General features: G+C 42.6%; 2 protein-coding genes across 3 annotated transcripts in view; both read left to right on the top strand.

Annotated features, from left to right (window-relative positions):
- PIP5K1B (phosphatidylinositol-4-phosphate 5-kinase type 1 beta) overlaps positions 1-24,085 on the top strand; it is a 287,905-nt gene that overhangs the window by 69,199 nt on the left and 194,621 nt on the right. The window lies entirely within an intron of this gene.
- On the top strand, positions 711-3,166 carry PABIR1 (PP2A Aalpha (PPP2R1A) and B55A (PPP2R2A) interacting phosphatase regulator 1). The gene has a single exon (XM_004440641.3). It carries the CDS (start codon positions 744-746, stop codon positions 1,731-1,733), a length of 990 nt encoding a protein of 329 aa, XP_004440698.2. The 5' UTR covers positions 711-743; the 3' UTR covers positions 1,734-3,166.

Genomic DNA, 24,085 nt, shown 5'->3' with positions numbered 1-24,085 from the left:
AGTAATACATTTATAGGTTGGTTTTTTGCTCCCTAACCTAAATAGTTGTCAGATTTACCATTCTCCCCATCTCCTCTCCCACACTACCACTTTAGTGCAAATTATCATCCTCTCTGGCCTAGGGGATTGCCTCCTCTCTGGTCTTTTTCCTGAAGGTTCTCATCTCCCAAAAATGTATTCTCCAGACTGCAGCCAGCGAGCTCTTCAGTCGCTATTATACCCATGCTTGAAAACCTTCAGAGTTTTTATTGTTCTCAGGATAAAGACCAGACTCTGCCCTGGCCCACCACCTCACATCTTGTCAGCCCTCACTTTCCACTCCTGGCCACACTCCCTCCCACCCCTCTAGGTTTCCCCCTGCCACCCGGCTGGTGGCCCTAGCTTCCTGGACAGCTCTATGTCGCAGCCATTTCGCCTACTACTTGGGATATCAAGAGGTTGTCCCTTCCTCGGGGAAGCCCTCTTGGGTTAGGCCAAGCCCCACTCCTCATTATACAGCCCCACACCACCAAGGGGCTCTCTTTCAGAGCTCTTATTTTATAAATATATACTCCTGAATATGGTAATCTTATTAACAGGCGTTAATGAGAGCTGCGCTCAATAGCTGTTTGCGGAAGGAAAGTATACAGACTAGCCGCCTAACCACTCCTCGCTCCTCCCCCTAGGGCTGCGGCGCAGCTCTTACGTGTTAAGCAGGCGCCGCGAGGAGAGACATCGCAGGGCGCCTGCGCGAAGGGGCACGCATGCGCAGAGGGCCGAGTCCTCTGACAGATTCTCGGTGGCGGCGGCAGCGGCGGCGGCCCTGGACTGCGGGGAATGGGACTGCTAGGTTTCTGACTGAGCACCGCCCCCGCCTCCCTGCCCCCGACATGGCTCAGGAGAAGATGGAGCTAGACCTGGAGCTGCCTCCGGGTACGGGCGGGAGCCCGGCGGAGGGCGGCGGCAGTGGCGGCGGCGGGGGCCTCAGGAGGTCTAACAGCGCCCCCCTGATCCACGGCCTCAGTGACACTTCGCCGGTGTTCCAGGCCGAGGCGCCGAGCGCCAGGCGGAACAGCACGACGTTCCCGAACCGCCACGGCCTGCTGCTGCCGGCCTCCCCCGTCCGCATGCACAGCAGCCGCTTGCACCAGATCAAACAGGAGGAGGGCATGGACTTGATCAACCGAGAGACGGTCCACGAGCGCGAGGTGCAGAACGCAATGCAGATAAGCCACTCCTGGGAGGAAAGTTTCAGCCTGAGTGACAACGATGTGGAGAAATCCGCCTCGCCGAAGCGCATCGATTTCATTCCGGTGTCACCAGCGCCGTCACCCACCCGGGGAATTGGGAAGCAGTGTTTTTCACCATCCTTGCAAAGTTTTGTGAGTAGCAATGGATTGCCTCCAAGTCCTATTCCCAGTCCAACGACCCGATTTACTACCCGGAGAAGCCAGAGTCCCATTAATTGCATTAGACCAAGTGTTCTTGGACCATTGAAAAGAAAATGTGAAATGGAAACTGAATATCAGCCAAAGAGATTTTTCCAGGGCATCACCAACATGCTTTCTTCTGACGTTGCACAGCTGTCAGATCCTGGTGTGTGTGTATCTTCAGATACCCTTGATGGAAACAGCAGCAGTGCCGGATCTTCTTGTAACTCACCAGCGAAAGTCAGCACTACCACCGACTCTCCTGTGTCGCCTGCCCAAGCGGCCTCTCCATTTATTCCAGTAGATGAACTTTCGTCTAAGTGATTTCGCCCACCCATCCTGTGACTCTGTTGCTTTTGCAATGGAGAGAAAAATCAAGTTGGAGCAAGCACTGAACTTTGTCGATTAATTTGAGGCTATTTCCTATTTTACCCTTTTCCTTTTTTGGAATTTCCTGAAATGTTGTTGTTGTAGAGAACTTTTATGTCAGGTTCCTGCGGATGCCCTTGAATTCAGTGTAGTAATATTTTCAGACATTTTCCCAATAAGTGTGTTAAAGCATACATCTTTACGCTGCTAATGTGTCTAAATACATATGTTATCCCTTGATTTTTTAAAATAATTGAGAGCTCTATTTATTTATGGGATTATTAAGTTCTGATGCAAATATAAATGTTGAATTAATCAGCATAGTAAACTGATGTTTTAAAATTCCATACTTCATGCCCACACTAATTTTTAATGTTATCAGTGATTGCTAATTTCTATTTGATAAAGAACAATAACCTATTTACAGCCATTTTTAAAATATGTTAGTTATAACATATCAATCCAGTAGTTGGCTATTTTACCCAGGAGTTCTTGGATGTTTAATTTTCTGGGTACAGAAGTGGATGGGAGGGGAAAAGATAACAGAATATAAAAGTTTGCAACAAATCTTTTAAAATTAAATATATAAAAGTAAACGTATTTAAGGAAAACATTTTCTAATGAAATTTTAATAGTAATTCTAATAAGTTGTACAAATATAACTACTATACAGACAATGAAAAATTTTTTTTTTTTTTTTTTTTTTTTTTTACCAGAAAGTGCATTCTCTTGGGTATAATCAGAAATTGAAATGGGACAGTGCCTTGCAGTCTTAGCCCACTGTACATAGGCTGAGGCCAGGTTCTTTCTACCACTGCAAACTTAAAAGTTTTTCAAATGTAGAAAATGTGTGGAAAGCCCTGTTGAACACAGCAGAGCACCCAGGCAGATGAAACTCTCTCAATCGTTGATATGCTTTAAAATATCCAATCGTGCCTCAGTGAGAATCCTTGCCAACGAGGAGCCAGAGCGACTTTTGGCTACTTTTCTGCTCTGCCCATCTGTCACCTTCCTGGTTTTCCCTGGCTCAGGAAGGAAGCAGCTGTTTCCTTGCCAACAGATCCTTCCTCTCCACCTCCCACCAAACTAGGGCATCATCAGTTAGACCAAGGTACAGTGTGACTCGGATTTCTGACGGTGAGCAACAACAGGACTGTGGAATTGTTTCAGGAACCTCTGGTTAAAGCTACAGCTGGAGTTGACTGCCTTGAGGATGTCAGTTAATTAAGGGTCAATGACTTGCAAGAGAAAAATCAGTGGAGAGTCAAATAGATAAATCGTTATTTAACTTAGGTTTTGTTAAAGGTAGAATTGTGAAATGTTCTTTTCTTTGCCTTTTACAATTAAGACAAAATATGACAATATTTAATAACAAAAGTTTTTTTTTATATTATACTTCCTATATCTTCCTTAACTTGATAGATAGAAAGAATGGCAGACAAAAGGGGAAGGGAAAAAAAAATAAAAGACTGAAAGAGAGAGCAAGACAAAGCTCTGGCTTACTTTTTTAAGTTATATATTGCCTACAGAGAGTTTAACAATTATGTGGAATTTTTACAACTGAGAATAAATGGAACTGGTCAACTTTTGACAGTTGCCTCAAGAATTCAGTAAAATTACGTCAAGGGTAAGATCTTATCCACAGGCTTAAAATTCTCTATTCTGGGTAATAGTGTTCGTGTGCTCTAGGCCTGACCTTGTTCCTCAAATTCAAAGCTATGTATCCATCTTCCTGTTGGGCACCTTGACTTGCTTCCAGAGGTGCTTTAACCTCAGCATCTCCAAAACAAAATTTCTTAGCTTTTCATTTAACCTGTTCTTAAATTACCTAAATTGATGTCATCACTATCTAATTTCCTAAACTAGAAGCCATGGGAAGCATCTTTGACTTTCCCTTTTCCCTCTCTGTTGCATTCAGTTTAATCACCAGCTCCTGTCTTCTGAAATGAATCTCAGCTCTCTCCCCTTTACTACGTCAGTTGCCCCTGATCTAGCTTAAGTTCTGGCTTAAGTGATCTACCAGCCTATTTTCTTACATCCATCTTGGCTAAAGTGATTTTTCTAAAATATAAACTTGATTTTTTTACCCTCCTGCTTAAAGCTTTATGTGCTTCCCTATTTCTTACAATTCAGGGAATGCTTTCTTTAGCCTGGCATTTAATAAGTTCCTTCGTGAAGTAGCCATTCTCTAACCCAGCTTTAATCCTCTGCTCATCCTGTTCCAGTACACATCCTTCTTGCTCTGCAAACACTGGACTACTTGATATTCTTTAAATATACCATGTACTGTCATATGTTTGTACCTTTGTATAGACTGTTCCCTCTCCCTAAAATGCCATTACTATGCTTTTCAGCCAGGCAAATGATTTCTTTTTATTGCATGTGAATTTACCTATGAAATAATGTATACCTGCTAATTATAAATATGTTTAAACAATGCAGATATCTATGTAGAAAAAAATCAGTCTGCCTTTTACTGTGTAAAATTCGTCTTCTTTTCCTATGGGTAATTTCTGTTAATAATTTGGTATATATTGTATAAGTGGTGTTACTCCGCATTTCAATGTATATATGTATATAAATTCAGGAAACTAACGTGTCGTTGACATCTCTCTTCCTTTCTTTCCCCCATGTCTAATCATTCACCAAGTCTTGTTGATTTTATTTTCCAGAATCTGTCTCCTTATTTTCATCTCTACTGCCACCCTGATCCAGGCTACCATGATTTCCCTCTTAGGCTTCTGAAACAGCCTAATTCCCACTTGTCCCCATCACATTCACTCTGGTTGGCTACCCATTCATTCTCCATACAGCAACTAGACTAATCCTTTTAAAATTGCAGATCTGATCCTTCCATCTCCCAGCTTACAGCTTTTCATTTGCTTGCTGCTGTTCTTACCGTGTACCAAAATGGATTCATTCTGGCCTAGGGGGCCCTGTGGGATCTGGCCTTTGCCTCTCCCACCCCTTGCTTTCTGTGCTCCACCCTCACTGGCTTGCTTGCTTCTTGTTAAATACATCATGTTCTCTCCTATTTTAGGTCCTTTTGCCAGATCCTTTTCCCTGAACGTGTAGAGAAACCTTTATTTCTATAAGCTTATTTTTCTATATAGGCAGGAAGTTTTAAATCAGATGAGGCTCTAAAAGTTTATATAGACAATTTACATTATCACATTGTTCATAACTTTTAATCATTACTATGAAGAATGTACATAGTAATTTAAATATCAATATTTAAAGTACAGTTTGTCATATATAACAAACCTCTGTGGTACATTTTCCTTTATTATGTTTGTTAAAAATACAATGTAAATGGAAGAAAATAATGGTCACCAAATCTGTGGCTGCTGGATGTCAGAACCTTTACGCATACGTAAAAGATTGATGTAATCAAGAATAACCTGTATCAGGTTGCCTTCCAGTGATTCACATTTATTAGTTCAGCGGGTTAGATACCTACAGCAAGAGACCATTCTTAGATATGCGGCAGTAAAATGGGGAAAGGGTCAAGGTTTCTGAGGGAAACAGGACTGAGAATTTTTTCTTATGGGTATGTTTATAGGTGAGTAGAAAAGTTTGAAGATCCAAAAGAGAGGTGTGGGAGACGGGGGAATAGTTGCCAGAACAGCAAACCAAAGAAGATTATGTAACCTCCATTTCCTGGATAGCATCAGAGAATAGAAGAAAGAGTTGGCCTTTGAAAGGAGGTGTGGGAGCATTTGTTTTCCTTTTGAAACAGGAAGGAGAGTGAAGAGGCTAGGCAGAGACATCAGTGAATGTTGAATTGATTTGCTGTTGCAGGAGTTTAGGGGTGTGGAGGGAGGTATATGAAACGTGGAAAGAATTTATATCTGATTGCTTCTATTTTCTAGTTATGGAGGAGTGAGGATATTTGAGGATGGGGCAGGAGTAGGTTTGGAAGCTTGAGAGAAATAAAAGTTAAATGTTGCCTCTCTGAAAATCTGTAAAGGGATGACGTAAAGGTGAAGAGAAGGTTTGTATCTTGGATGCCAGGTTGCACTTGCAAGGTAGGTGCAAAAGAAATGGATTGGATTGACCTAGGTTTGGGAATTGGTTAATTAAGTAGGTACTAGGGAACATCCAGTGTGAAGCAATTAAGGATTCTGCCAAAAGTACAGTTGAATGACTGACTGAGGTCTTGAGGATGGTAAGAGAAGTCAGCAATGCGCGATGGTCTAGGCCACTTTTTTCAAGGTCTTACATTACAGTCAGTCATGACAGAGTATACAGAGAATCTGATCTCATGCAGAACTCTCCCGTTAGCAGTTTTCTCCATATTTTTCATGGCTAATGTTGTTCAGTTAGAGAATCGGTCCTAAAGCAGCAACCCTTGAGTTCCACTTATTGAATAAAAAAAAAATTATGAGTCAGGTTACTCACTATAGCCAAGATGATTCTTTATGCCTTCCCTAACTTGCCATGCAAGTAAAAAAATTTCTTAAAAGTTGAAATGATCTTTATGTGAAAAATTATAAGTACTTGCTACATGTCAGGCACTGTTCTCGGTGCTAAACAAATGTGTTATTTCATTTAATATTTATCACTTAGATGAGTGCTATTATTATCTTCATTTTATAAATGAGGAAATGGAGGCACAGAGAGGTGAAGTGACTTGCTCAGGATTCTAAAACGGGGAGGTAGTCAGCATATTGTAGTGGCTAAGAACACAGACTGTGGAGCCAGGTGGCTGTGGTAAGGATTAAATGGGTCATTACATGTGAAGTCCTTACAACAATGCTGGACAATTTCTGTAGAAGTGTCAACTATCATTGTTATCATTGTGGCGGTGGTGGTTGTCATTATTGCTGTCATCTAGCGTGGACTTGCTAAGGAATCTTTTCTTTGTCGTCCTTGACTGATGAAACTCTTGCTTTCACTCTCAGTAACAGTATGACAGTATACTCTCTATCCTTCAAGGCAGCCTGTCCTTCTATAAGGCGAGTGTTTTCAATGTTGGAGAGTCTGTATACTGAGCGGACGTTTCCCTCTGTAACTTCCACCATTTAATTCCAGTCCAGCTCTCTGGAAAATGCAGAACAAGCCTTATCTCTCTTTTTTAGGTGATCACCCTCCCTTCACAAATCAGAAACACTGACCCTCTCTGTGATTACCTCTTCTTGCTTCTGGATTTGAGAAATCTTGAGCATTTTTTTCAGTGTACTCCCTCTGTGAAATAGGGCTATGGTTGCTTGGCAGCAAAGATTTTCACAAGATTGTCATTCCTTTAAGACTGTTTGCTTTCCCTAGTGGGAAAGCAAGAGATAGCCTGGTAACTAGAGCCATTGCCAATAACGATGATGATTAGTGCTAATATTTATTGAGAACTCAATCTGGGCCTAGACACTATGTTCAGTGCTTTGCAGGTATGAGTTCATTTAATCCTCATGACAACCCTGTGAGGTAGGTGCTATGATTATTCCCATTTAACAGATGAGAAAACCAAGTGTATTTTCTTGAGTCTCTATTGCTTTCTATTTTTTTTTCCTTTTGAATTTAGGTCCTTTTTGTCTTCTCTTTACGAACAGACTTTTTTTTCTTGTTTGAGATAAAGCCTGTTTTGCAGCTTGCTAGTGCTGCCACTTCTATTTTAAATCAAATGATATGTGTATTAAAATGATGGCATTAGACAGTATCATCATATTAGAGGAAGCCATCGGGAGGATTGTTTTCTTTAGTAAGAGGTAAAAAAATTAAAGTGGTATAGAAGGAATTCATGGTTTACGTATATTTAAAAATTTGCTATTTGAAATAAGAAATCCCAAAACCACAGACAAGTTTTAGATTATTATTTATTATTTCATTTTAAATATATATGCACATATATATATGCTTTGTTGTATTTGAGTTATGCAGTATCCTTGGTTGTCCTTAGATTATCGTTCCTAGGGAATCAAAAGCAAGAACCATTTTGACACCCCCCCCCCCCCCCCCCGCTAAAATGTATCTCTCTTTTTTTTTTGGTGAGGAAGATTGGCCCTGAGCTGATGCCTGTTGCCAATCTTCCTCTCTTTGCTTGAGGAAGAGTGGCCCTGAGCTAACATCTGTGCCCACCTTCCTCTAATTTATATGTGGGACGCCACCACAGCATGGCTTGATGAGTGGTGTAGATGTGAGCCCAGGATCCGAACGTGCGAAACCTGGGCGGCCGAAGTGGAGTGTGCCAAACTTAACCACAGCGCCACCAGGCTGGCCCCCAAAAATGTATCATTTGTAAGAGGAAAAGTAACAGAAGGATTTAAAGAATAATCCAAAATCTTTTATTACCTAATTAATAACAAGCTTGCCTTCTTTCTCTACAAATGTACAGGCACATGCACACACACACACACACACACTCCTGATCTACTTTATAAGCCTTGCTCTGTGTGCTTGGAGCCATATTTAGCCTTCTTTCCATTTTAGATTTCCTTTTGTTTTCTCCTCCTAGAGTTTCTTAGGTAGGTTGGTTGGGCTTTGTAAATTACATATACACACACAGGTCCAGTTGGTGAGGGTGTTTTGTGCTTTGATTTTGCATCAACTTTCCAAATTCCATAGTGCTGCCCTAAAAGAGAAATAAGTATTTGATTCTTATACCTAGGATCTCTTTGTGCCTGATTTCTTTTTGAACTTCTAGAATAAATACTTGGCGAGAGGTGAAAATCACTTATTAACAAATTCTAAGGCAGTATGACTGAAACTAGAGAACAGAGAATCTATTGCTTTTATTTACCTGTACAAGTTCAATTCTCTGTCAGTGCCAGAGATAGTTCTGGTTCTTTTCCAGTTGCCTACAATGGTCTTCCAAACCAAACTAACATCTAAGGCTTGGCTAGCAAGGCATATTGTGAAAGAAGACAGTTGAGAAAAATCTTTTGTGCCCTCGCAAAGTAAAATGGTTGGTTGAAGTAACCATTCCTGTGATTCAGGCAACCCCTCCCCCTTGCTTTAAGGACAAAGAAGGGTTTTACTGTTACAATGCCAAAAGGATTACCGGAACTCCAGAGTGACAAGTAGCTATTGAGTGTTGGTATCTTTTAGAAAGAAATATGTGAGAAGTCCAGGAGGGAGTGGGAGTGGGGAGATGAGGCGGGGACTGGGTATTTCTCTGGGCGTGTGAACCCTCTCTTGGGCTAGCGTTGTGAGCTCCCTGTTGAGTAAAGAGCGACACTGATGAGAGTTTTCTTCACGAACATTTGTTTACTCTGTTCCACTTCACTTGGGATTTGGAGTTGAATCAAGATGTGTTTAAGAATTTCTTTGAGCATCTTTCCCTTAATGTTCTCTTCTTTTGAGTGTTCTGAAAAAATGGTAAATAATAATAATAATGATAATTATCAGGTTACTTTGAGTCATGAATTAAAATTCTTGGAGTGCTTTACCTTACCAATTTATACTACGTTTCTAACTCTCAATTAAAACTTTATGCCTATCTATGTAGTCTTTCTCAAGGCCCCCTTTTCCCATACTTCTTTCTACCAGATATTTCTAAAATGCAAACCTGAAATGCAACTTTAATGGCTACCCCTTAACTTCAGGATTAAGTCAAATTATGTAGTGTCAGTGAAAGAAGACCCCTCTACCTCCACGTATCCCCTGAACTCCAAGCCTCTAGCCACTCCGAGCTGCCTGAGGTTCCCCAAGGCTTCATGCTGCCGTATATTGGCTGTGCTTTGACAAGTTGTGTCCTCTGCTTAGAATGGCTCTTCCTCTCTTCTTCGTCTACAGTCCCTACCAACTCTCTTTCCTTAACTAACTCCTTAAAAACCTAGCCCAAGGGGCACAGCTTCTGGAAAGCCTTTCCTGATGGCCCCTGCCTCTCCAGCCTTGGTCAATTAGATGGCTTTCTTCTGTGATCCTGTTATACCCAGAGCTTCCTTCTATAGAGGCAGTTAACAGGCTGAATTGTATTTGTATGATTTCTTGTCTCTGCCCTGCGCAAAAACAAAGCCTCAGCCTTTTACTTCTGTCCCTAATGCCTGTGCATAGCACAGTATAGTTACTCAAATTTATACTGAGTAGATGATTCATGGATGGATATATGGATGAACAAATGGCACAGACTGTTTTTAGAGAAAGGATTGTAGTAAGATTCTTAGTGGAACAAGTCCATCACATGGCCTGGCTCTTTATGGTTTGCTAAGAGACTAGAAATTCATTCACTCAGCAGTTTTGATTAGAGCACCTGTTATGTGCCTCACACTGGCTGGTCTCTTAGGATACATCAGTGTACAAAACAAAGACTCCCGCCCTTGTGGAACACGCATTCTGCTTACATTCTAACAGGGCAGAGGGAGGGGTGACAATAAACATAATAAATAAATAAATTACATAATATACATAGGAACAGCAAGGAGGTCAGGGTGGCTGGAGCAGAGTTATTGAAGGGAAAAATAGTTGATATGTTAAGTAAACGCTCCTTATTGGACATTCAAGTAGAGTTGTCAAGTGGGCAGTTAGATATCTGAGTCTGGAGTGCAGGAAAGAGGGCTGGGCTGGACATAAACAATTGGGAGCCATCTGCCTGTGATGATATTTAAAGTCGAGAATACATGAGATCACTAAGGGTCACGTGAATGTGTGTCAAGAATAGAAGAATAAGAACTGAACCTTGGGGCAGCCTTTTACATTAAGAGGTCAGGAAAAAGACACTGAGAAGGAGCAACCAGGAGGTAGGAAACCAAGAGAGTGCGTTGTCCTAGAAACTCGGTGAAGAAAACACGTGAAAGAGGATGGAGTGATCAAGTGTGTCGATTGCAGCTGATCTGACAAGGAAGATGAGGACTGACCACTGAGCACTGGATGTAGCAACGTGTGAGTTACAGGTCACCTTGGTGAGAGTCATTTCATTGGAGTGGTGGGTGGAAGCCTGATTAGAGTAGGTTTAAGAGAGAATAGGATGAGCAGAATAGGCAGCCAGATGGCTGAAGAAGGAGATTGAGTTCTTTTAGATCCTTGAGGATAAAGAGGAACAAAAGTAAAAGGTCACCCTCCTCCCCTTCTTATTGGTAAATTGTTATTAAGTGTTTTATAATAAATAGCCCTTTGCATATATATGATTATAATTTGGAAAAAAACTAAGGCCGAATGAAACTGTTTTCTTTTTCTTGGCATCATTTCGAGGGGAAAAATCTGTAAGTAAATATTTTTACTCCAAACAGGAGTAAACTGTTCAAGCAAAAGGCTTCCTGATTCACTTCCTTCATGAATTTGTCTGGTTCATTTTATTCCCTTGTCACGTCTTTCTCTTGATGGCTTTTTTCCACTTATAGATCGAAATTTAGTTCCACCTCCATGACACGATTATTTCTGTAAGTTTGGCCCAGTTTCTTAACCCAGAGACATTTTCCTCTTGAGTGAGTGCTGTGAATTTTTTTTTTAAAGTAGTTCATTGTCCCCTTAGGTTTTATTTAGAGACAGATTTTTTTGTCCTTATTCCTTTTCAAAATTATTGCTGAACGGTGAGAGAGGAGAGTACCAGTAATGGTAAGAAAGAAAGCAAGCTTTCCTCGCTTCGAATTGCTCCGATTTCATTCCAGTCATAAAATATGGTCAAGTTCATTCCTGTGGGTTGGGCTGGCTGTCCCAACTCTTTAGAGAAGAGGACTGAGGGACATCCAAGCCATATTTGTACCCAGGAGGGAAGAATGCCTTCTCCTGGTGCTGCTTCTCTCTCCTGATACTGCATTTCTGCCTGTCGAGACTCCAATCAAGTACTGCTCTCTCCATGGAGCTTCCTCTGCTGCTCCTGGCCCCAGGTAGTGTTGGTTTCCTCTGAATCACCGTACTACCTACTGCTGTAGCCCTTCTTTTATTGTTCCGGGGCGGGGTGGGGGGGGAGGGGGGAATGTAATGTAATGGTTAAAGGCACAGCCTCTGCAGACTGGTAGAACTGCATTCCAACCTAGCCTTCCCACTTCCAGCTTTGTGATTTTAAGCAAATCTACTTAATCTTTATGTGCCTTGGTCTTTTCACCTGTTAAATGGGAGTACTTCCTCCCTCAAAAGTAGTAAGGATTAGAGGGAATAAGGCTCGTAAAATTATTTACTATCAGAAAAGTGGTAACTTGAAACAATGGAAACCTGAAGAATCTATACACATAATATATGAAATAATTGCCTATCTTTATGGCAGATTTCCTAAAAGAAAAGGACAATGGCTTTCATATCTTTCCTAATACCAATTCTTATCTATAGAAAGAACTCAGTGTTTATTAGTGATGATAGATGGTGCTTGGGAAACAGAATGTTTGCTCATGGAAAACTGTGATATGCCTGTCATAATGTATTTCATTGTTGCACATTATTGAATGTTTTAGGCTTTAGGAAATCTTCCAGACGAAAACTCTTAACAATCCACAGTCTAGGGAAATGATGTTGCAACTTTGATGGTATATTAAGTCAATAAGCTTTCCTTTTAGTTTTCCGAACACTCGTGAAAATTGCTGGGTTTTTTCTTTCTTATTCACATTTCACAGCCTAGAATGCAGAAATCGGCTTTAACACAATCTATCAAATTCTGTATATTTAGGTGAGGAACTTAGATGACATTTACTTTTAAGCAACCTTTCGTAAGTCATGTATTTTAATAATGTGAAAAAAAGATGAGAAGGAAAGAACCAAGCAAATTACACTTGCTAATGATAAAAGCAATATAGGTTCATTTTAGAAACTTTAGAAGATTCCAATAAGCAAAAAGAAGTACACTCCCATGTATATTGTTCCAGGCTTTTTCTGAGATTAAATATGCTTATGTAATTTTCGCACAAAAATGACATCCTACTGTATAGTCAGCTCCGTAAACTGCTTTTTTCCATGTAGTATACCGTGAATGTTTTAAATATGCTTCTGCATCATTTTACCCTCTCTGGCTGTACTATATTATAGTTAACCAACTATTTTTGGCTGTTTAGGGCATTTTCAATTTTTTCTCATTTACAAACAATGTTCTGATGTATATCTTAACTTTTAAAATTTAAAGCCAACAAAGTTTTCTTGGACTTGCCAATACGAAATAGCTGGCATGTTAATTTCAATTCAATTGCATCCATTTTTTAAAACATTCTTTTCCAAGTCAGTTTTGAGTGATTTATTTGATGGTCATGTTTGGAGCTCCTGTGTGTGATTGAAAAAAAAGTGTAGTTCTCTGAGTATTGTGGATTAGGATTTTTTTCATGAATCTAAGGCAGCCTTTTCCTCATTTGCTCCAAAGTAGAGTTCTGATAATGTCATCAGGAAAATGTTGCTCTGAAGTCTTTGTCTCCTAAACCAGGCTGATCTGTAATTCAGTGTTAGTGAGGTCTACAGGAGATCACTTATTGCCGTTCTGTCATTTCAATGGAAGAAAGGCTGGAGCATATGGGTGGGTGGGGGGTGATGGAGAAGGAGCCCAGAGTTAGATAGATATCTGCCCCACAGACTTAAGGTCACTACCGTTTCCGTCTTTCATAGCTGTGGCAGCTTGAGATCCCACATTTTCTAAGTTAGTCAAGATATCAAATATTACCTCCAGCAGCCCACTGTAACATCTCAGAAATCTTGACATTAAAATTAGCATATTTCTGTTTCATACATCTAGAAATAACACAAAAATCCTTAATGACATCATGTTTGTTGATATTAGGATTATAAAATATGGTCACCAAATTTATAGGTCTTAGGAGAAGGCATAATAGAGATGATTTAATGATTCATTTTTGCAATAAATGTCCAGTGAATACTTACTAATACCAGGCACTGTGCTTGGGGCTGGCGTTATAAAGAGGAGTGAGCAAGTCCTTAAGCTGCTCTAGATGGGGTACACACATATACAAATAGAAATACCAACAGTGCTTTGTAGTACTTTGTTGCAGTATATAATAGATATTTCCAAGATGCTACCGGAATCCAGAGGAAGGAACTAACAAAGGTGTTTACAAAGGAAGCAACTCTTTAGCAGATTGATAAGTGACTAGGCATTCTTCAGGGAGACAAGGGGAATGTGAAAAGTGTTATACAATGTGTGCAAAGGACAGAGTAATTGCCGGAATTTCCGGCAAACAAGAATTGCAATGTTCGTTTAAACCATATAATTAATTCTTGAGTTAAATCAAGAAAAAAATTTTTTTTACTAATTTAATGTTTTCTTGTTTCTCTATATTTCTGTTTTTTAAAAAACCTAGTTGTTTATTTGTTTATTCCTTTTTAGTAAATTATTAAATCATTTGATCCTAAAAGAGTAAATGACATGGACATGGCTTAATAAGGTGTTCTTGTAACTACACCTTATCTCAATGACATACTTTTTTCCCTGCCTGGGATTTAATAGCTTAGAAATTATAGCTGCAGATTCACAAAAATTCTATAGATTTCTATCTATAGAAAGACAGAATGACAAAGAATATGTAGTTCAAATTATCTGCTAAATTTTTTGTGCTCTTAGTAATGCTCTAAAGTATGATCAAGATCACTGTGCACATCTGTTGGTCTCAGCATTGGAAAAGCCTTGGGCTGTACAGTCTGAGATTTCAAACAAAGTAGATTTATAGTGGAAAGGAACCAGAAGTTTAGACTACATAGATATGTTGTAAGAGAGCCCTAATGATCTTATTTAAATATTTTCCACATTAAATAAGGTATGTAGTACTGTTAATGATACTGCCATGGTTTTTTTTTTTAATAAATGAATTTACATCCATGATAGCTTTTAAAAAATTCCTCCATGGAGATCTACACAGTAGCCAATGTGAATACTTGAAGAAAATAATCTGTTGGAGCCCAGACTTGAATTAAACTTCCTCAAAGTATAATGATTCCTTTATTAATTTTGAGCTGGTTTTATAAGCAAGGATTTTTTAAGTTTAGGAAGCCTAATTAATGCAAGTCTGGAGAGTGGTAAGTGGGGTGAATTTCTAAATATGGTTCTAACCTTGTTCACCTGGTAAACGGTTCTTGAGCGCCTACAGGGGCCAGCTGGGCTTTCATTAACAATTTTATCTCTAGTTTCTAATACACAAATTACTCCCCTGGCTTCATGGAGTTTGTATTATAGTGAGGGGAAATAGACCAAAAATAAATAAATAGAGAGAAATAATGAAATCATTGCCCATTACAATAAAGGCTAGGAAGGAAATACACAGGGGCTGAGAAAAGCCCCTGCTTTGAGTAGGGTGGTCGGGGAGAAGCATCACAGGCTGGGAGCAGCACGTGCCGAGTCAAGACTGTGGTGTGTTTGAGGAATTGAAATCAGGCTAGTGAGGCTGCAGCCCAGAGAGTAAGGGAAGAACAGTGTGAGATGACGGGGAAGAGCAAGACAGGCAGCAGATCACGCAGGGTCTTACAGGCCGCGGTAAGGAGTTTGTATTTTATTTTAAACGCAGTGGGAAGACATTAAAGGGTTTTACGCAGAGGACTAACCTGAACAGATTTCCTTTTCATGATCATTCTTGCCTTGTAGGGAGTGGAAGCAGGGAGACCAATTAGGAGGCTGTTGTATTAGTCCAGGCGAAAGATGCTGGTAATAGGGCTGAGGGATAGCAGTAAGGGTGGGGAGGAGAAGGTGGTTATGGGAAATCAGCAGGACCTGGGAGAGGGCATGGGGAGGGGGAGAGGGAGAAATCAAGATGACTCCTAGTTTACTGACTTGAGTAAAAAGGGGAATGGAGTGACACTGAATGAGATGGGAAGTCAGAAGGGGCAGGAGTAGAAGTGTTTGGGTTCTGTCTAGGCCGTATTAGAGGTCTGATATGCTCGTAACAAACCCAAGGGGAGGTGTCAGCTGGACATGTGAGTCCAAACCTAAGGAAAGGTCTGGGCTGTAGCTAAAACATGTATCTGAGATAACCACACTGCCCATCAGTATGTTGGCTTTAACAGATTTTTAAAGAAAGCATTAGGAGTGTAATTGGTAACACTGAAACTCTCTATCTGTAGTCTATAACCTCTGTTCATCAGGGACTCAATTTAGGGCACACACCAGTCGTGAAGATGAGTGAAGTCCTTTTTGGTGACTCTTCTGTTATTGCAAATGCCTTACTTAGAATGACCCACAGGCCTTCCCTGCAGAACCTTCCAGATTCATGCCAGGCCCCTCCCCAACACGTACCTCTTTATTTCCACCATGACAAATAACTAGTAATTTCCAGAAGGCACTATGTTGTCCCACCTCCATGCCTTTGCAAATGCTGCCCCTGTGCCCTGGAAACACTCATTCCGGCTTTTTCTACCTTGCTTTCTGCAAGTCATTTAAGATACAACTCAGGTAGGTTATCATCTTTTCAAACGAGCCTTCCCGGAGACCAGGCCACATGTCCCTTCCGTGTGCTCCCCTGAGCAACCTGTATCCACCCTATCTGAGCACTGATTACACTGTTTTGTGACTGCCAATTGGCCCTTCTGTCTCTTAGGCAGTACTGCTCTTAAACCCAGGCAACAGGGGCCCTGCCCTGGACCATCTCATCTGGGTCTTGTACTTGAAAGGGCCCCACTCTGGCCCTCCTCTGGCTATACTCCTTCTCCACGGAGCAACAAGTCTGAGAAGCCAAGGGGATGTGCCCAGCTCAAGCCTACGTACTCCTTTCTGTGCTACGCTCCATGGAACGAGGACTCCAAATCCTGGAATTCCATGCCCAAATGACCCTCAGCCTGCTTCGATGGCCTGGGGCCTCTTTCCCAAGTCCACCCTCCTGAGGGAAAACCACGCTCCAGTGAATGTACCCTTGGGCATGAAAGATGATGAGCAATGTCTGTAGGGCTGCTTACACATGTGCGCACAAGGCCCCTTGAGATGTGAGACAGGACTGCAGGGGGAAAGAGAAGGCAGCAGGCTAGGAGTCAGGGGCTAGCCCATTCTGGCTAGAACACTGAGAAGTCTGAGAATTCTAAATCCAAAGCCCAGCCTTCTCACATCAGGTTCCTTTGAGGAACTGAGAGCAGTGATGCTGGTGGGGGTGGAGGTACATGTGGGCGGCAGGTGCCCAGTTTAGGCTGGTGAGCGAGGAGAAACCTCACAGCATATGGCATGTAGGCCTCCATTTGTGCTCTTGCCTGGATCCTGCAAGTGTTGGGAGTGGGCCTTTCCTTAGACTGCCAGCGCTTGAGGTTTGGGCCAAGACTTGCCCCCAGCACCTAGCACAGGCCTGCACGTGCACGGATGTTTGTTAAATGAAGGAATAATCCAGTCCTCCATGGATTCTCTGGCCTCGGGATGAATCGGTGGTAGCTTGAACCTCCACCACTCCTTTCTTACTGATGGAGCACTCGCCTTGAAGACCCGTCCCACCCAACTGTCCAGGGATGGAGCCCGTGTCAAGAGGGTGCAGGACTGCTATGTGTGGTTCTACAAAGGTGCCCCACCGAAGGACAAACAAAGGCTGCTTTCCAGCCACTCTCAGCTGCCAAGCCCTGAACCTGTTGATGAAAAAGTGCCTTTTTCTTTGCAAAGTTGAATCTACCCAGAAATCTTTTCCTCATTTTCTGCAGGGGGTAGACTTTTGCTAAATCAGAAGAGTTTTTTGTCATTCAAACAAAGGTGTCAAGGTTGTGGGAGGGTAGGGAATTTGGGTACCCTGCTCCAAATTCTCCATTACTGTTAAATTCTTGAGATGCTTAAGCTGTTCCAAGTGTCCGAATATTTTGAGCTATTTTCTCTGAACCTGCATCTTCTTCCTCCTCCTCCTCCCTGCAAATCCCAACAGGATACTGTTGATCCAAGTCACAGGTTTCCATGCCCATTCCCATTGCTCCCAGGCCTCTCTCAATTAGCACCAGCTGCTACCACATGGATAGATTGGTCCATAAGTATTTTAAGCCTTCACTGTTCCCAGACTCCTCTGCCTGCCTTCTGATGAGGTGAATTGAAATTGCGTGTACGGGGAGAGGGGAGCTGGGTGTTTTCCTTGAGTCAAGACACAGTCCTGAGTATTCTAATGAAAACTCCCTGAGTGGGGCTCTCTGAGGGGAAACAACAAGCCTGAGCAGGAAAGGACCTGGAATTCCGGGGAGATTTAGCGGTATTAGCACTAGGAAAGAGCACGTATTTTTCCTGTGGACTTTGCTAATAATCACAATAATGCTAGATCCTTCCTGGATTTCTCTCAGATGGGCTGAATTTAAGAATCATAGGTTTATCCTATTCCTTGATGCTGAGAAAAGAGGGTTCGTTTAGTTCTGAGACATCACCAAGGTGGTGAGCTTTGAGGCAGCCTGCCAAGTGTGTGAGATTTGAGATATATCCTTCAGCTGAAGATGTGGGATTTTTTTCCCCCCGACTTTCAAAACCATAGGAATTGAAATAGTTTCATAATAAGATTAAGAGTTACTCCTCTGCACTTAATACACCACTTGACAAGAAGTCTTTGCCAGAGTAGACTAAGTCTTATCCAACAGATAGGTAAAAATCCAGAATTACGTTTTCGCTTAAAGGTAGGGTTACTTTACAGACTGCGGTGCCATAGATACACCCAAGTAGGGTTTGAAGAGGAGGAACAGCTGCTCCACAAGAAGCCCGATCTCAGGGGGAAGTCTTCACTGTTTAGAGTGGCCACTACACAGGGTCTTCTTATTTTGTTTTGTGACTAATGCTGTGTTGAATTCTGATGGAATGAATCATGTAGGTTTGCCCTAGGGTGTTATGGCCCGTTTCAGACTCTTGTGCCATTCTAGAAGCGGTGAGGAGATGGAGAGCAAAGTCAGTGTGTGAGCATCACAGAAAACAAATTACAAGGAGATACGCCAAGGGATGGACTATGGGAGTCTCTGGATGGTGAGATTGTTGGCTGCTTTTATTTTCTTTGTGATTTTCTGTGTTTACCCAATATTTCTATAATAGATATAAGTTGCATTTATAATCATATTTTTAAAAATATTCAAAAAGAGAATTCACTCGAAGAAACTGAGAAAAACTTGTGAGAAATGAAATCTAAAACAGGAAGGAAAGGAAGGAAGAAAGAAAAAGATCTTTCGTGGAAGTATTTGGGATGCTAAATTGATTGCTATCCTAGTTATTCATCTTGTTTTATCCCGCTGAAAACTGAGGATTCATTTATTATCCAATGCTAAAGGTGAGGAAGAAGACATTAAGCACTGATTTAATGTGTCAGGACTAAAAATAAGACTTTCTGCACTCAGGGTGGCTTATCTAAGAAGTGTGGCAGACATACATACATTCATTAAACTTTCAGCTTTCAAGTCTGTCCATGTGGTAGGTTCTGTGATTTACAGATAAATACGTAATGTAGTGGAAAGAAAAGAAATTTAAACTGCTGATTATGATATAGTCACTAAGTGTCACCGCAGGGGCAGGCCCAGGGCACCCCCGGAGCACAGAGGAGAGGCACTGAACCCTGACTTGGGAGGGGGGTAAGGGTGGATTCATAGAAGGAAGTGATGCCTGAGCTGCATCTTGAAGGACAAGGAGCACCTGGCAGGGAGAGAGGGCAGTGACCATGTCAGGCTCTGGAGTGAATACAGGGCAGGAGGCAGGAGAGAGTGATGGTTTCTGGGAACTGCAAGTTGTCCCATATGGCTGGAGAGATGAGTTAAAGAGGCCAGGGTCACGAGAGGTCATGTGCTGTGCTAAAGACTTTGAGTTCTGCCCTCAAGCAGTGGGAAGTCACTGCAGGATTTTAAAGGAAAGTGGCGTAGTGAGATTTGCATTAGAGAGCGGTTCCTTTAGCAATATCGTGCCCTAGTGAGGCAGACTAATTAGGAGGCCGAGGCAGTAATCTGTGCAAGAAGTTATGAAGTCTCAATTAAGATAGTAACAGGGAAAATACGGAGAAAGAATCAGAATCAAAGAACATTGAGGAGATTGATTGAAAAGAACTCCATTGATGGTTCTGGGCTGGGGGTTAAAGAGGAGTCGGGATGGCCCCTTGATTTCTGGCTTGAACAGCTAGGTGGATGATGGTAGCACTCTGAGCAGGGTGGAATATGATAAACTGCAGTTGGAGCATATAGAATTTATAGTGCCCTAGGAACCCTGGAAACAACTGAAAATACAGATCTGAGCTCAAGAAAGAGATCTAGGCTCAAGAGTTATTTGGGAGTCATCACAAGTAGGTTGCAGTTGAACCCGCTGGTAATGGAAGAGATTATTCAGAGGGAATGAGAAGAGAAGAATACAGAAGACCATGAGGAACATGAGTATTTAAGAAGCAGCCAAAGAAGAGGGAGCCTGCCGAAGAGACTGAGACAGGTTCAGAGAGGTAGAGAGAAAGCCAGGTACATCAGGAAGGGAAAACCAGGTATATATGGGATCCTTGCTCATGCTTGCTCTCAAGTCTGCCATCCATGGGAGAAAGGGCGAAGAGCAAATGACAAATGGCAGAAATGCCCATGCCAACTGAGTTTGCCACTTTAACAAGTCTCCCTGGACGCAAAGATCTCCCAATATCTTGTTTCCAGAATGTCTCAGAATATAAGTTTTTGTTTGTTTGTTTAACTAGGCATATTGCCTCCCCAAACAAGATCAGGATTCTGTTAGTAAAGAACATGAGGAAAGGGATTTAGGGTAGCATGTGACAGTGTTGGCCGTGTCGGGTAGCCAAGGGAAGAGGGACTCGCAATGAAGGACGACTGGTCATTCTTCAGTTCAACAAAGATTTCAGAGCCTACTGTGTGCAGGGCACTCTCAGGTCAACACTTCAGAGAAGTCCAGGAAGGTAATGAATGAAAAGACTGCGTGGGTGAGGCAACAAGGAGTCCACCTGTGAACGTGGGGTGGTTGTGGAGGGGCCAGATTGCTGTGCGTCCGGAAGTGAATGGGGGAGGGGGAAGTGAAGGCAGCCAGTCTTTGGAGGATTTGATCTTGAGTATAAGGGGAGTGAGACAAGGTTGCAGCCAGAGGAGAGTGTCAGGGTGAAGGAGAGGTGTCCAGAGGCGGGGTCTCAGGAAAGAGTTAACGTGCTCATGTTCTCAAGGTAAAGAGCCAGATGAGAGAAAGAGGGTGAAGATCCAGGACACAGGATAATTGATGAAGAGAAGACTCCAGACAGCTGTGTTGGAGGGAACCCAGAACACAGCTTAGCTGTGCATTAGAGAGAAGGAGAGATCCCCGGACCAGAAAGAAACATGGGAATCGGTGCTCATGAGTTCACAGGTAGGAAAGGCAGCAAATGAGGGGACCATTTATCCCTCTGTGAATGTGAGGCAAGATGCAGAGATTGTCAGGTAGGGGACTTCAGGAAATAAGTGAAGTCTTAAAATAGGCAGTATTCATTGTGGCTGCGAGTCCCACTTTGGAGCTGGACAGCTTGTGTGCTGACATCCTGGTTCTACCACATACTAACTGTATCAACTTGGACAAGTTATTAACCTCTCTGTGCCTCACTTTTCTCCTCTGTAAACTGAGGATAATAACAGAAACCTGTTACTTGGAGTTGTTGGGAGAATTAAAGGAGTTAATTCATGTAGTACTTATAGCTGTGCGTGACATAAAGAAGTGTTCCATATGTATTAGCTATAATGATTATTGTTACCAGGGCTGAGGGCAAATGCAGTGTGGGGCCACATAGACACCAAAATGTAAGTGGTTGATGGAGGATTATGAGAGCACAGCCATCTGTGTTATTGTAGGATGGAAGGAATCAAGGAAGTCCTCAGAAGAGAGACTCTTGACTGATACACAGGGTCACAGAGGGACTATTTTAAGTAGACCAAACACTGTGGGCAAGAGTGTGCTCTCTTGAGACTTGAGAGGGAGCATGTGGAGTGCAAGGAGCCATGTGTATAAAGGCTCCTTCCGCCTCGAGCGAGGGAGGAGAGGCTGCAGCAGAGTGGTGAGCGCCAGGGCCTTTAATGCTCGGGGTCTCCTTTGTAGCCACAAGAAGTTTGGAAGCAGAGCAGTGACAGGATCCAGTCTGTCTCGCAGTGCTCTTTCTGATGAGAGTAGCTCGTGGTGATAATGACAATCATAATGATGATAAGAATAATAAATTTATGGAGGGTGTACTATGTGCCAGGGACACTGTAAGTGCTCTACATATTGGTCACTCGTCACTCTTCACAACTGCCCTACGAGAGAGGTACTGTTATTCTCCCCATTTCTCAGATGAGGAAGCTGAGGCACCCAGATTCAGTGACTTGAGGAGGCCAGACAGCTGGTGAAGCTGGGCGGTGTGACTCAGGAGCCTGTTCCTGTGATACCACATTGTCACTGCCTGTCCCATTAGGGCGTGGCTCGGAGGAAAGGGCGACAGATAGAGGATGGGTGATGACCTCAGCTAAGCCTATGGCAGCCTGTGATAGTATATTTTTTGTCTTAGGGAGAATTTGGCTGTAAGGATTAGAACCCCCTCTGCAAAGAGCTCACTGAATGGTGGATGTGTTGTGAAGATACAGGGGCCCTCCCAGAACCCAGCTGCTGGCTGGGGAGTATGGTTAGATTCACAGGGCTGGGAAGTTGTCAGGCAGTAGTGCTCTTTCTGTCTGTCTGTCTGGAAACACAGGGCCTTGTCTGTGCATCTTTCTACCGTTTGATTAAATTGCAGAGTTCTTGTTTCACTCTCCTATGACTTTCGGCTTGCGTGAGCTCTACCTGACCTGACAAGGCCAAGGCCAACACTACTTGACACACTCAGTCCCTGTGTTGTAGAAAAGTTCTCAGTATGGATCATCCGATGATTTAGCCTGGGTCAGGCGTCCCCCCTCGGTTCATTCTACAGCTGGGATGGAGATGAGAGGGTACCACCAGGGCAGGGATACAGCTGCTGTTAGAGCTCCCGTGATCTTCCGTAGTTAGTGAAGCTTGCAAACTTAGTCATCTTTGACTTAACCCGATTCTCCCCAGACCTGGTCAGTGCCCACATTCTGAGGATGTTTTCATTGTCAACACCACTCAGGGCTCCTTCCTCAGTCTCCAGCTTGACCCTAGTCTTCCAGGTTCTCAGCACCATGAACACTGCAGCAGCTGCTAGATTCACTCCTTAAATCTGGCCTTCCCTTCCCATTTCATCTTGTGTCCTCTTAAGCAATATTATTTTTTAAAAATTTTATTGGCTTCCTGCTCAAAAGCTTTCAGCATGGGCCCAGCCCGGTGGCATAGTGGTTAAGTTCGCGCTCTCCACTTTGGCAGCCCAGGGTTCATGGGTTCGGATCCCGGGCACAGACCCACGTACCACGTATCAAGCCCGGCTGTGGTGGCGTCCCACCTACAAAATAGAGGAAGATTGGCACAGATGTTAGCTTGGCAACAATCTTCCTCAGCAAAAAGAGGAAGATTGGCAACAGATGTTAGCTCAAGGCTAGTCTTCCTCACCAAAAAAAAGAAAGCCTTCAGCAGATGTTCCCTGATTTGTCATATCCATGGATAGCTCCCAAGGCCATCTGACCTGGGACTAATGACTGTCTCCAACTTGATTCCCCACTCTTAGGTCAGGAGAATCTTCCTCTCTCACCAGGCATATCTTTCCCAGACACAGCACAGTCGTTTCCTTCTACCCTCCGGCTCCTTCCCTCCTGCCCTGACATCTCACCTATTAATTAGAACTGCTTCCTCTAGACCTCTGTCACCTCCCTCTCCTCTGAACAACCCCTTTCAGTCTTGATTCTCCTGTTAAATTGTTGATTCATTGAAAGCAGCCCTCTGCCCAGTATGTCTTAAACCTGCGCACAGCCAAGCACAAGTCAGACACTTGGGAAATGTAATATTCAGTGATTAAAAGCTGATTTATGATCTCTTGGCCTTGGGTTTTTTTGCTTTTTAATTTTTTATTGCATTTTCAGAACATTCCATATAAGCTCTCTGACTGTGATAATTGAATACTTTAAGAGGCAAAGCCAAGTAAAAGGTATTAACGCCTAATCCTGTGAAAGACTTTCCCATTATTCCGTGTGCCTGCATTTTGGCTTCTCTTTTAAACGTCTTGACAGCAGGGACCATCTTATTCCCTGTCGTGTCCCCCAAAGGACCTTACCTAGAGGAGAGCTGGAAAAAATGTTTGAGGAAATGAATACCCTCTGGGTGAGGAATATAAGTGATCATCTCATTACTGTTTTCCCTCCATCTAGACATTTATAGTTGTGCCTAGTTTGAAACCACTTCTATTTCTTGTTGACAAGAAATTAGCCCAGAACTATAGATAATTTTTGATTGGACAGAATTTTTCTCCAGTTCAGTGTCTCTCTCCCTTTAGCAGCATCCTCCCTCCCTTTTGACCAACAATGCCTTTCTTTTAGGGTCCTCCCTTCCCCTTCTGTGTTCTGGCAGACTTCCCCACAGTCACACAGCCCCCTAAACACCTGTTCAGAGGAAGTTCTTTGGGGTACACTCCCAGCTGTCTTTTGTATTTGGGGCACACAGGAGATCTCTGTTGCTTCGGCTTTCTCAA

Source organism: Ceratotherium simum, chromosome 20 (genome assembly GCF_057802395.1).
Source record: "Ceratotherium simum simum isolate JZ-2026a chromosome 20, ASM5780239v1, whole genome shotgun sequence".
Taxonomy (NCBI): Eukaryota; Metazoa; Chordata; class Mammalia; order Perissodactyla; family Rhinocerotidae; genus Ceratotherium; species Ceratotherium simum.
This window is presented reverse-complemented; position numbering and strand designations above follow the sequence as displayed.